The sequence below is a fragment of the Desmodus rotundus genome, chromosome 2 (genome assembly GCF_022682495.2).
Source record: "Desmodus rotundus isolate HL8 chromosome 2, HLdesRot8A.1, whole genome shotgun sequence".
Taxonomy (NCBI): Eukaryota; Metazoa; Chordata; class Mammalia; order Chiroptera; family Phyllostomidae; genus Desmodus; species Desmodus rotundus.
This window is the reverse complement of record NC_071388.1, coordinates 6,917,986-6,931,807: the sequence shown is the minus strand read 5'-3', so window position 1 is coordinate 6,931,807 and position 13,822 is coordinate 6,917,986. Positions and strand designations below refer to the sequence as shown.

The window sequence follows — 13,822 nt, the reverse complement described above, 5'->3', positions numbered from 1 at the left end:
CTACTTCTCTGAGTCCACCCAGTGATCACCGAGGTTCTTCACCCATGGGGACTTGGGCATGTGTTGGAAGATTGGCGTCGGGCTTCCTGAGGGCATGGTGGCAGCTCTCCCCGTCGAGAGGCAGCCACACCACAGAGCTTTCAGAGGGTGACTCAGGGAACCTTGGGAGTCATCCATCCAAACCCTGGGTGGGACGGTCACCTGCTGGGAGCCCTGGGAGCTAGTGGGACCCATTCATGTACATGACACGCCAAATCTCAGGTCAGGTCCTGGGTGCCCGGGAGGGTCAGCACTTAACTCAGCCCCAAACCCGAGGGAGCAGGACATTAAACAGAAACTATAAATCATTGTGACATGTGGAAATAGAGGCCTCAGAAGAAAGGAAAAAGCTTTCTAGTTCAGAACTAGAATGGCACCCTTTTCCCGCTGCTGGAACCAAGGCTTTGGTGTTGTCATTCTGCTCTGGGCTCCACAAGCCCTGTAGCCCGTCCTGCCGACCTCATCTCTCAAATACGCAGTGGGCTTGCAGGAGAGATGCTGCGGTGCCTGCTTCTCAGCTGGGAAACGGAGCTATCCAGATGCCCTGGGGCATCTTCCTGAATGGACTCAGCCCCAGACGGAGGGGCTGCCAAGGAGACTCTGGCTGCCCACGCCCCTGTGGTCAGAGGTTCTGTTCCCCCGGGGACCAGCCTGGGTCCTCCTATGAGTAGGCAAGGAGGCTTTGCACTTGGATTTGGAAGACCTGGGTCCCTTCTAGATTTTCCATTTACAAGTTGGATGCTTCAGACTAATTACCTCCCTCCCCAATCCTATGTTAGTGTGACCTAATGGTAGAGAGTCCCCTTCTCTACCGAGAACATGCATGCTGCGTGTCTGGGGGGACGTGTATTTTAGTAAAAGGGGTCTGGCACTTGAAAGGATGCGGCACACGATGTATTGTTTACTATGAGTGGTTTAGCTCAGACCCGCTTAGCTTCCCCAGACCCTGGAGGAAGAGAGGAAGAAGGGGGAGAGTCGTCCTAGAGATTAAAGAAGCTGTGTTAGTGTTATGGTGATACTGATGTTTCAGAAATCAGATGAAATAGAGCTTTCGATTAGCAGCGGGACGTAGCGGGAATAGGTTCTGGTTTGGCCAGTTTTAAACCCTCCAGTTCTCTGCCTCTTTATTTATAAATAAAGGGGGGAGGGGATAAGATGCCACGTACAACATGAATCCTGAAATGCTCCTACGTTCTAATCTTCATTTTCCCCCAGAAAAGAGTTGCTTGGTGTCTGGCGCTCTGCGAAGACGTCATAGATGTATCCGTTAATACCGGTTTAAATGCGATGACCCTGCCAGGCATATTCTTTCCGTGCCTCTCACACATATTGTAGCACAATTTGGAATCTGCTCGAAGTGGTGCTTGAAAATATGTCTTGGGCCATTTCTGGGGCCAGAATTTCTACCCCATCTGGTTGTTGTATGGAGTAAACATGTGCGTAGTGTGTGGGAAAGCCCCTGAGTTAGAGTCGGCATGCAGGCGAGTCAGGTATTGTTGTTGTTATGGAATGGGGGGGTTGGCGGGGAGAGAGCAAGAGAGGTGAAAATGGGGAAGGAAGGAGAGAAGAAAGAAAGGGAGCTGAAGAAAGTGGGGGTCAGGAAGAAAAAGGGACAGGCGAGGAGAATTGGAGCTGGGACAGGCCTCCGGGATCACCCAGTGGCATTGTTTCAATCCTGGCTTTGTGTTAGGGTCACTTGGGGAGCTTTCAGTTAATCATCCCTGAGCCCGGCCCCAGCTCTCCCGGGCATCAGGTGACAAAACTGAGGCTCGGGGCAGCCAGTGGTCTTGCCCATTCGTAGCAGCATGTCCCTGGATGACATGAGGCTGGAGCCCGTCTGCTTGCTCCTCGTGTCTTCTCTCGCCCCCTCCTCTGATGTAACGATTGTGAGAGGCACACAGCTCCAACCCAAAGCCCCCAGATCCTAAGTCAGGGTCCAGCCTCCAGCACCCCAGTGGCCTCGCCCTGAGCAGCAGAATTCAGGAAGAGGGCTGCCAACCCAGTGCCTGACTTCTGAGACACTCACTGATTCATGTTTTCACCTAGGTCTATGTTAAATAAAATGATGAAAAGTATGTATTCTGTGCATTTGGACTGACTAAAGAGAGGATGGTGAAAATCATTTTAGTTCAGGTCTGTGCATGGAATGTTTACTGCGGAATCCAGGCACTGGGTACATGGCTGCTCACCTTTCTGTATCTTTGAAATATTTCCTAGTCAACTGTTGGGGCGTATTTACAAAATAAAGCAGCCGAAGAAGCAGTTTAAGATGTTCATGTGTCAGAACATCTCCCCCCCTGGCCCTCCCAGCTGGAAACCCACGTGCCCCTGCCTCTGTTGTCCAGCTTGGGTGCCGGGGCAGCCTTGCTCCGGGTCCTACACCCTCATGCCCCGTCCCTCTTCCAACCCTTTGGAGGGATCGAGGGACGCCCTGCTCAAGCATGGGAAGTCCCGGGCATCGGAAGGTAGGGGACCCTCTACGTTGGGGGTCGTTCTTGATGAGGATGATGATGGCGTTGGAGTAGGAGTCATTAAGTCAGATCCTGGTTGACTCTTGGATCTGGGTCTTCGACACTCATTCCTCTTCTCTGCTTTCCTCTTTTCTTCTCCGTGAAGTGAAGGGATTGGACCAGGTGATCGTGACAGGCAGGCTGTCTAGCCAGAGTGCTTGGTATTTCCTTTCATTTCTTTTTTGGTGGCATTTTAAGCAGAGCTGGAGAGGGAGAAAAAAATTAAAGTGTGTTCGAACCACTTTTGTATTATGGGTGGAGCCATTAAACCAGGACAGAATAATTTGGAACTAATCTTTAATATCCATGATTAATTAGCACCAACTGTCATTCTGCCTTGTGTAGAAAATATCAATGGATGTGTCGATTCATTGCTGAATTGCCTGTTTAAGGATGCAGTGATGCACTGGTCGTGTATGTAGGTTTACTGTTAGGAAGAAGATTAGTTATTGCTTTTGGTAAGCTCCCCAACTTCTCTGCCTCTGGTGTGATGGGATTGGGATGTGACCTTCTCTGTGGGGTTCTGGTCAATGACAGACAACTAGCTGTGGGGACAGAGGGAGGAAGCAGCCCTGATTTCTGGCATCGGCCAGTTTCAGTGGTGTAAAGCCCCCATTTCCGATTTCAGGCTAACTAGCCACTGTCACTGGACTGTGGAGCTGGGTTGCAATGTGCACCGTCAGCTCTCCTTGGCTGGTCCCAACAGAGCCACCACATCCCTGCACCTTTCTGCTGCAAGAAAGTAGGTCACAGGAGGCTTCCTTCTGCCAGAAGGCTGCAGACTTGCTGAACGTGAGGGGCTGTTAGATGGTGTCCTGATTATGAAGGAAATTTGTGAATTAATATGTAACAAAGTCACACAGCACCCTCTTTGGGGGCAATTTTGCAGGAGAAGCACACAGCATGCAGTCTTTGAACAAAGCCCTCTTGGTCTGGCTTTTCTTTGTCTCCACCAGCAGGGTGGGCACAGCCCCTCCTTGGCCCGGTCCTGCGAAACACCCTCCATTTGTTACACCTCAGGGACCTGTGCAGGAAGCATTGCTCTGCTGATGTGTTGACATCTCTGGTGTCCCTGACTGTGACAAGTGAAAAGGTCAGGCCTCTGCCATTAGCATTGCGAAGAGCCTGATAATGATCCATTTTCACAAATCCTTTGACCGTTCTTTTAAAGGGCTGGAAATACTTGGCTTGGATAAGAGGTGGTGGGCTTGCCAGAATATTTCCGACCAAATACAGAATGTATTAACCAGACAAATACACCCTTGTTGGCGGGGCCCTCTTCCAAAGGAGATTATATGGAAAAAAGGAAGAAGAAGGAGCAGTTTATGCAGAGTAAGATAGGCAAACCTAAACCAAACATCCATGAATAGGTCAAGGCATTTCTCCCATATAGAATGCCACAAAGCTTTTCATTTTTAAGAAAAGAAAGGGGCAGGAAAAAAAGTCCTCAAAACAATTCTGTATTATCCTGGAGAGTAACAGTGATTCTTCCAGCTGATTTTTTTAAAAGAATAGGGAGTTACATTCCAGGTGAACACCAGCCTTCACAATGCATTCCTTCCCTGCACATCTCATAAGGTAGGACAGGAGCCCTTATTTCGGCATCGGCTTACTCTCATTACTCTCGCTATAAAGGCATCACTCTGTGTTGAAAGGAAAGGTGATAAGGAGACTTGTCAGAAGAATACAGAGAAGAGAGGCAGATAAAAGACGCTGGACCTGGGAAGTGACCACGTGTGACCTGTCCTCACAGGAAATCTATATATATTTTTTCATGCCCCACCATTTTACAGATTTCTTTTTCCATTCTGTGGGCCCTGGACCACGGGAAATCCTTTCTGTAGCCTTTAGATTCCCGTGACACTGAGGCATGAGCATGGGCTGATTCCCAGAACACAGCTTTGCTGCCAGAGATTCCCTGACCTGTGCTCAGAGGGGGCGCTGCAGAAATCCGCCTGCTTCCTGGAGGGACGGGGAACCACGTTTCCAAGCTAAACTGTGTGTGAGTTTCGCAGTTTCTGATTCACGCTTCCCAGCTTTGAGAAGGAGAACGAGAAGAAAACGTGGGCTTCCAGCAGATCTAGTCACAGTTTTGCAGTTTAGGTGGCTTTGCCCTCAGATATTATGGGAAAAAAAATGTTGGTTAGTGAATCTGAGCCCAAACTGAAGATGTCTTTCGTAAAGCAGCCTCAAATCAAAGCCCACGTCCGTTCCTCACCTGAGGGCCCCTCGTCTGCGGGCACGAAGGAAGCCCTGCCATCTGGTCTGCGGGGGCACCGCCGGCGTATGCTCTCACAGTGCTGACTCCGCGCTGTGGGCCGGCTTCTGTTACCCCTCAATGACTGTTATCCCCACTCGACAAAGGGCAACTGAGGCACAGTGTGATTAACTGTCTGTCTAAGGTGACACAGTGAGCCCGTGGCACACCTACGGATTCAAACTAACCGACTTCCATGTCCTATAAGCTGCTGACCACCTGACCCAAAATGATGAGTATGCACCTGGGTGCTGCTCTGGAAACTCTGTCCTTATGTTCTTCTCTGCAGGGCCATCCAATAGGAATTGGTTTTTCAATATAGGGCATAGGCCATATTTCCCCAAAGAGTCTAGACCTATGATTAAGGTCAGCCCAAAACAATTCTCAGTCTCCTATTACAGAAAAAATCAAAATAATAATGGATAAGTGAAATGGTTAATTTCTTTCTCATGTCACAGGGCAGGCCAGGTTTGGGAGGATAGCTTCAGGGTGTCAGCAAGGAGCTGGGCTCTCATTGTCCACATCACCTCATGGGCCGAGATGGCTGCTGGTGCTCCAGCTATCAGGTTCTGATTGCAGGCTGGCTCAGGAGAAAGTATAGGCAGCCTGAAGGAAGGCCAGCCAGATGAGTATGCCTTCCCAAAGTCCCAGATATATCATTGCCTTGAGCTCAGTCATATGGCAACACCTAGCTATAAGAAAGGTTACACTCTTTTATTCAGGCATATATTTCATTTACTGTCACCTGTTAAAAACTTGGGAAAGAGAGGAAAAATGAGCTTGAGGAGGCCACTGAAAATCTCTGCTCACAGTCAGTGGTCCATATCTACTGTTAGAGTTAAAGAGGGCCCAACAAGCAATACTCCTGAGTTCAGAACCAAGCGAAGGATAGACGTTTTGTACAGATACATTGGTGCTATTTGGGAAGTTCTTAGACACAATTTATGGTGTTTCATTTTTCTCATGAATACGTGGTTGAGGTTTACTGAGATGATGCCGCTATAAAGGCATCACTCTGTGTTGAAAGGAAAGGTGATAAGGAGACTTGTCAGAAGAACCTCACGGATTGGCCTGCCTCTCCCATAACTACATTCAGGAAAGTGGTCCCAGGACCATAATGAACATGTGTCACAGCTCCCCAGGACAGCTGGGCTCATAAGCAAGGCTCTGTGTGACAGAGCAGGTAGGATCCCCTGCCCAGGGCACAGGAAGCCAATGCGCCTGCCCAGGTCCTCCGTGGTCAAGGCATGAGCTTCCCTTTCAACTCTCCACGCACACACAGGATGCCCAAGTTCCACATCCCCTGTTCAGATGGGTTCAGTAGCATCCAGAACTCTTTGACGGGGAACAGTGTGAAGTTGAAGGCAGGAATGTCCACAATGGAGGGGAGAGATAGGGAGGAGTGGTCCACCCTGTCCCCTGCTCCTCCTGGAACTTCGTCCTGAAGTCATCTGCCGCAGAAGACATTCACGGGGATGGTGGCGTGCATATCCTGCCCCCTTTCTGGGCAGGCAGACCAGTTAATGGTCCCTTTACATGGGGCCGGTGACCTCCCAGGGCTTTGGTCCCTTCTGTCCATGAGGTGGACAACTGAGGGAGCGGACTGCTCTCCCAGGTTCCAGCTCTGCAGGCCCTTCTCCTGCCGCAGCACAGGCTGCCTTTTGCCTTTGTGATCTCTGAGGAGGGAAAATGGACTTGGGGAAGCAGCTGAAAATCTCTGCAAAGTTGTGCCCCAGTCCCTGTGTGTGCTTAATTCTCCAGGGTGGCATGCACTGGCCCTCCTGGACCCTTCCACACCACACACAGCTCCTCAGTAGTGGAGGCGCAGAGGCTGGCCCAGGGGCTCCACAGCCACAGGGCATCAAACTAGACAGGAAGGTGCTGGCTCACTTCTTGCAGCTTCACCTGTCACATGGTAAAGGTGACATTCCTCTCCCCTCACCCTAAACTCTGGACCTTCACAGCCCATTCCCCTTCCTCTTCTGTGCTCAGTCCCCTTACGTGCAGACTGCAAAATGGGGAAACAGTATGGAGGCTCCTCAAAATGTTAAATGCAGACTTGGCCCGTGAGTCAGTGCTTCTGCCCCTAGGAGCCTACTCGGAGCAAAGTAAAAACGTAGGCCCACACAACACCCCGTACACCAGTGTCGACCCATCACACCCAGAGAGCGGAAAGAGCATACATGTGTATCAACTGGTGAGTGAGCACACAAAATGTAGTATAAGCGTGCTCTGGACTGTCATTCAGCAACAAAAGAATATGCAATAATATGGATGAACCTTGAAAAGGTTCTCAGTGAAAACAGCCAGAAAGGAAACTTACCGTAGGATCCCGTATATGGGGAGTGTCCCGAAAAGGCAAACCTAGAGGAATAGAATGCCCCTTCGTGGTTGCCCGGTTCTGGTGGGTGGCAAAGGAAAGCGACTGGATTTGGACAGAAAGAATCTTTTTAGGGTAATGTAATGTCTCTAAAATTCAATGTGGTGGTGATTATACACCTCTCATAGTTGTACCAGGTTGCGATTGTGTATGTGAGTGCGTGCTGAGTGATATAAATATACTTGTTTTGGGTTGAATAGTGCCCCCCCAAAATCATAATCACCAGGAACCTCAGAATATGACCTTATATGGAAGTAGGGTCTTTGCAGATGTAATTAGCTAAGGTGAAGTGATATTGCATTGGGAGGGATCCTTAAGCTGTGGAGACACAGAGCAACACGCAAGGAAAACCGCAGTGCGAATGTGGGGACAGAAATTGGAGCTGACCCGCCACCAGCCGAGGAATACCGAAGGCCACTGGAAGCCAGAAGAGGGAAGGAACGGTTCGTCCCTGGGGCCATCAGAGGGAGTGTGGCCTCACTGACCCCTTGATTTTAGACTCGTCTCCAGGAGCACGAGAGAATCTGTTTCTCTTGTGAGCCCCGTCCCTGGCTCCTGAAAAGTGATTATAGCCACCCCAGGCCATTAATACAATGCTAGACCCCATTCAATTGTACACTTAAAACAAGTGGATTTTAGGGTACATAAATTATACCTCGCAAAGGTGTGAATAAAAATTAAACATTTTGTTCCATAGGCCAGAGGCAGGGCAGGATCAGGACTCAGGGCTGGAATTACAGAGCCGGCCTGTGACACTGGGGGAGGAGCCGCCCAGGTGTAGGCCAGGTGGCAGGCTGCCCACTCCACACCTGGTTCTCCTGCCACCTGCCTGCTGATGGTGGAGAAGCTCCTAAGTGCCAGTTGTTGCCTGGGTGTCCAGGCCACAGGCACGGTGGACATTTGACTTGTGACCTGTCCCAAAGCACTGTGGTAGGCCGTGGGGAAGGCGTGCCCCAGCATGTGCCAGCCTGAGAGGAAGGCATGTGGTTTCTATGGTCAGGTGCCCAGAAACGTGGGAGGGTCGATGAGGTGGCCAATGAAGAGCACCAGTATGAACTTGACGTTAGAAATGAGGGAGGGTCTTTCTGCTGTGATTGGGAAAATAAGGCAGAAAGCAGGTAAAAATAAAGACTTGTTTTGGTCCTTTTTCAAATCTTCCTTGTTTTGTTTTCTTTTTTTATGGCATCATGTTCCTTTCTCACGTTTTTTTATATATCTTTTAACGTTTGGTGTGTAACTATTTTAGGGCCTGTACCTACTCATTCTAGCATCTAAAGTCCTTGGAGGGGGGTTCATTCTCTGGTGATTGTTTTCGTGTGTTTTATGCTTTTGGTTTGGAGCTCGTATCCAGCAGAAGCTTACCTGGGAGAATCCCAGTGGGTGTGCACAGAGGCCGCATACTTAGCAGGTTTCTGTTTGCTCGTGCTGGGCTCCTCAGGCCCATTTCCAAGCTAAGATCACACATATGTTAAACCATGAACATGAATTTAACTCGGAACCTATGCAGAGTCAGACCAGCTACAAATTCTCAGGGAAACCTTTTATTTTCATTCATAACATAAGCCAATGCATTTGCTTTTCCCTTTGTCATTGTGGATTTTTTTTTTTTTTTGCACGTGTTATATTCTTACTCTGAAGCTTGAGCCCTTTGAGGAGCCTGGATTGGAGGTCTCCCTTTGAACTCCCTGCCAGCACCGGCATATCTCCGGCCTTCCAGCGTCCCTTTTGGTTTCTGGTTCCCTGGCTTTCTCTTACTTTCTTGTAAACAGAGTCTGCATTTAAAAAGATGTTTGTTATACGTTGTCCAGTATTTTTAGGTGGTTTGTAGACTGGGAGTGGGGTCTTACATCATGCAGTGGATTACCAAGAATGGAAGCCTATTGGTGAATTTTGAGGTCGGGGAGGGAACTTGAGATGTTTCACAAATCCAGGTTCCTGTTTTCTCGTGAATTGGGGGTGTGGCTTCCTGGTCTGACGGCTCCCGGTGACTATCAAAGTTGGTAACGGCTATGGGAGATGGGAGTGCCTGGAAGTAACTTCAGGGATTGGTTGGCAATAATCGAGGCTCCACTGAAGCTGATGAAGGTTTCATGTCCATGGTTGAAAATGAGAGTTAGAAACATGTATGATCACAGAACAAGGAGCATAATTCTCAATGGAAGCCCCCTACCCAGTCGAATCATCAAGTACAGTCATCTTCCTATGTGTCCTAGGGGACATGGGCCATGCCTGTGACCCGCATCTGTCCTCAATGGGATTGGAAGAGAGCAACATCCCCTGAACACGAAGCCACGTGGCAACATCTGCTTAGGGCTCATTTAGCCAAGTTCCATTTTTTTTTTGCCACCTTCCCTCTGTCTTCCTCATGATTCTTGCTCAGCAGTTTCTTCAATAGATTTCATTTTGAAGAAACACCTCTTGGTGTGATTTAGCTGAGGGTTACAGTGGGGAAATCAGGAACCCTAGGTCACCTGGTAAGTCTGTGCCCCTTTTGGGTTTCCAGTTCCTGCGATGATCACGTCCTACCCGAACACTACCCTGGCCACGCAGGGCCAAAAGAAGGAGATGAGCTGCACGGCTCATGGGGAGAAGCCCATCATCGTGCGCTGGGAGAAGGAGGACCGGATCATTAACCCCGAAATGGCCCGTTACCTTGTGTCCACCAAGGAGGTGGGAGAGGAGGTGATTTCTACTCTGCAGGTAAAAGCATGACAAACACCGCGGATCAGAGTCTAAGCTCATGGGCGCAGTGAGCCTGGCTTTCCACATAGGTGGGTACGTGTGGGTGATAAATAAACAGTCTTTTGGAGTCAATTTATGAAGCATCATTCCCCCCTCCTCCTACAGGGAGATTAGTGAGTAGACTGTGAAAATGCTGCTTTATCCTAAGTGTTATTCAGAGTAAAATTATTATGAACACAGCGGGGAACCCAACTGTAATAAAAAATGTGAGAAACAGAGTCCCTTGCTGACAGTTAATCCTGGAAGAGTGACAGCCTGTACTGTTGCGGGTTTTCACTCCCTAGAAAAAGAGAAACCGGATAGGCTTTGGGACAAAAACATTACGAGGAAAAAGATTTTGCTGCCGTGGAAAAATCCGAGGTAACCAAATCCTGCCTTCCAAATGGAATCACAAAAGCTAGAAAAAAAGTATTACCGTTTCATATGATTTAGCACAATTGGTAGCTAACTGGGTGATGCTTTCGATTTGGGCGAGAGGGGATGCCGAGCACACACACGGGGAAAAGAGCCGTGTTGGAAATGTGGATGTCGATTCACTCACGAGGTTCAACCCCACAGTCCCTGGGCGTACCTCTAACAAGGGTCCCATGAGACCGAGGCTTTATTACAGTGTTTATAAATCTGTTTCCTTAGGTGGGGTTGTTCTGGAGGCTTTAAAGGCGGGCTATGGGGGGGGAAAGTATATGTGGACTGTATATCAACTTGACCTTGACATCCCACATAAAGTATGCACCCAACTTAACGAGCTGGCAGCTGATGTCACTAATGTACATAGGACACATCCATCAGCACTGGGATAGTTGTGCTGAAATGATTTGATGTCAGACGTGTGTATGTATGTATGTGTGTGCTTGCTGGGGGTGGAGAGACCTTTACAGTCAAAGCCCTTCCAGTTGCTCGCTTACTCTATACTTCTGGATAAGATGGATTTCTGTCTGCTTTACACACAGATTTTGCCGACGGTACGAGAAGATTCTGGCTTCTTCTCCTGTCATGCTATCAATTCTTACGGGGAGGACCGTGGAATAATTCAGCTCACAGTGCAAGGTAGGAAGGAGACAGCAGAGGGCAGAACACATGGCTGATTTAGGACTGTGAGTGTGTGCCGGGGCTCAGACACCGGGCTGAGCTCAGCTTGCTACGTAGCACTCCCTAATTCTCCGGAGTTTGAATATGCAAAAGCAGTATTTTGCGGTGCCCGTGAATACATCAGGGAGCAGCCCCAAACAGAACTAAGTCCTTAAAGGAACTGGGTCAGATGAGTTGGCAGTCATGTTCCTTCTCTGCTCAATTCTGGGAATCCTTACCCTGGACGATGTGAATAGAAAAGGGAAGTTTAACATTTGGAGTTCACCCAACATAGTTTTTGAATTATAGATTCCAAATAGAAGAGTGCCATTTAAATCCTCCAGGTTTGCCCTGGCTGGTGTGGCTCAGTGGGTTGGGCATCATCCTGCTGACTAAAAGGTTGTAGGTTCAATTCCTGATCAGGGCACAAGCCTGGTTTGCAAGCTGGGTCCCCAGTTGGGGGCGTGCGAGAGGCAAACCAATCAATGTTTCTCTCCTTCTCTTTCTCCCTCTCTCTCTAAAAGTAAATAAATAAAGTCTTTCAAAAGATAATAAATCCTCCAGGTTTGGCCCAGCTCTGCAAGTGCTATGATGATTGGCAGTCTGGGAAAAGTGTAATTTCTCCTCCCTAAAGTGAGATTAGGAAAAAAACATGCTTCCAGGCAAAAAGCATCTCCCAGTATAGAAAGCTGAGAAGCTTCTGTGAGCCACACTCAGCATTTCCACCAGTGTCCTTGTCTGAGCTAACCCCAGCGTCCTGTTGACCACACAGAGCCTCCAGACCCCCCCGAAATCGAGATCAAAGACGTGAAAGCGCGCACGATCACCCTCAGGTGGACGATGGGGTTTGACGGGAACAGCCCCATCACGGGCTACGATATCGAATGCAAGAACAAATCAGGTAAGTCCTTTATTTCCTCCAGCTCTAGGTCCACTGCTAACACCCTTTTATTCTCCTCCATTCCCATTTGTTTTCCCTGGAAGAGCAAAGCCGGACTCACAGAAACTCAGAGGGGGCTCTTTTTCTCAGTTTGTCTCCTTTCTGGCTCGAAGTCCGCCATGCTTCTTTCCGTGGGGTGTTTGCGTCGAGATGCCCCTCGTGGGCTCAGCTCTGCTCCTCTGCCCTTGAGCCTCAGTCTTGCTTCATGACAGGCACTTTGGCATTCTCGCCACTGATTGGCACAGGGGCAGCTGCCGACAGGTCCTGGCCACGGTCATTATCTCTGCTGTTTCCCCTGCCGCCCGTTCACGTCCCATTTGGACTTGCACTGTCTCACAAAAAAGACGAGCAACTAGAGCACCATCAGCATGTGAAGGGTTGATGGAATTCTCAGGAGCCACATCGTAGCCTTAGTTTTCACTTTGCGGGCACTGTCCAGACCAAGTTTGCCCAAGAACCGTGCTTTCAGAAATGGTATTTGGGACTTGAAGTAACTGGCCTGATTGGAAACACACAGAAAACATGGGGCAGCTCAGCTGGTTCATCTCAGAGATGCAGCTAGAGACCCAGGAGTGAGGTGATGCCTACACACGGTCCAAGGACACCTCCCGAGAGCAGTCACACTGTCACCCCGTCACCGGGAAATGGGACACAGCTGGTGTAGGCTGGGAGATGGGGAGCAGCAACCCCAACAAGCAGGCTGAGGAGAGCACTGACCCAGATCAACGGGCCAAGTGGGCTTCCCGGGGGCCAAAGGGAGGGGAGGAGGCCCTGCCTCTGTGCTGGGGAAATAAGGTCGGGTGGAGCCAAAGTCAGAAGTTCCGAGATTCAGGTCTTGAAGGAAAGAGAATGTTTCTTGGGTGAGGCAGACACGTTCTAGCAGAGAATGACCTGGAAACTGATGGTGGCAATGAGAGCTCAGGAGAAATGCAGATGCGAATCAGGGAGACGCTCCGCAGAGTCCCCAGAGGTAGGGACAGGTCAGCGGTCTCTCTGGCTGAGCCTTGACCTCAGGATCACCACCTTCCATGCTATTGGAGCGACAGCCCAGGCCACCTCTCGGGGGAGTTCGGTGCCTCCCTGTCTTGAGGGAGAACTGTCCTTTCCAGGCACTGGTGACTATCAGTGGTTCCACAGGGAGTTTGGGGTCTGGCCTGTCCTGGCTCCGCTACTGGCCCTGTCTCTTACCTGCTGTGCACCTTCGCTGGTTAGCTCTGCTCACCATTCTCTTTTGTGACATGGGTCACCAGAGTATCTCTGTGACACGGGTCCCTCAAAGGCCATGGGCTGCCTTCTGGCTGGAAGACCCTGTTCCCTGGGCCCTGTGGTTACTATGGTTACTCTGCCTCCTCCTTAGACCCCTCCCTGGTTCACCCTGGAGGCCACACCTCCCTCTCACCTGCTCCTCCAGCATCTCTCCTGTCTTTCTGACAGAAGCCATCACGTGCAATCTCATAATTATTTCCATGATTGTTTCTTTTTTCCCCCCAAAATTCTCAACATTTTCTTTTACTACATCTGGATTTTGAAGCACATGAACCAAGCTATTCTCTACAGTGGGGCTATGAAATGATTCACCGTGTTTTCTTCTATTATGTGTGTGCCTTCTTTCTCTCCCTCTTTAAAATGTCCATCTCCTATCCATCTGGAGCTCATTCTTGTGCATGTCAGGAGATACGGATCTCATGTATTGTTTCCCAAATGGGCATCCATCCGTGTGTTACTAAAGCCTTCTGTGGCTCAACAATTGCAGATGCCCTCTTTGCCACACGCTGACTTTCCGTGTGTGCAGCAGCCTGTTCCCAGACTTCGTGGCCTATTCCAACCTCTGTCTGTCTGTCAGGGCACCAGTGCCGGTGGTTTCAATCACCAGAGCTTCATGGTTT

General features: G+C 49.6%; 1 protein-coding gene across 1 annotated transcript in view; it reads left to right on the top strand.

Moving 5' to 3' along the window:
* LOC123480257 (cell adhesion molecule DSCAM) overlaps positions 1-13,822 on the top strand; it is a 452,836-nt gene that overhangs the window by 412,088 nt on the left and 26,926 nt on the right. The window contains exons 12-14 of the mRNA XM_053917294.1: positions 9,690-9,886; positions 10,879-10,975; positions 11,769-11,897. Of these exons, the coding sequence (XP_053773269.1) occupies positions 9,690-9,886; positions 10,879-10,975; positions 11,769-11,897 (423 nt within the window). The remainder of the gene's footprint in view (positions 1-9,689; positions 9,887-10,878; positions 10,976-11,768; positions 11,898-13,822) is intronic.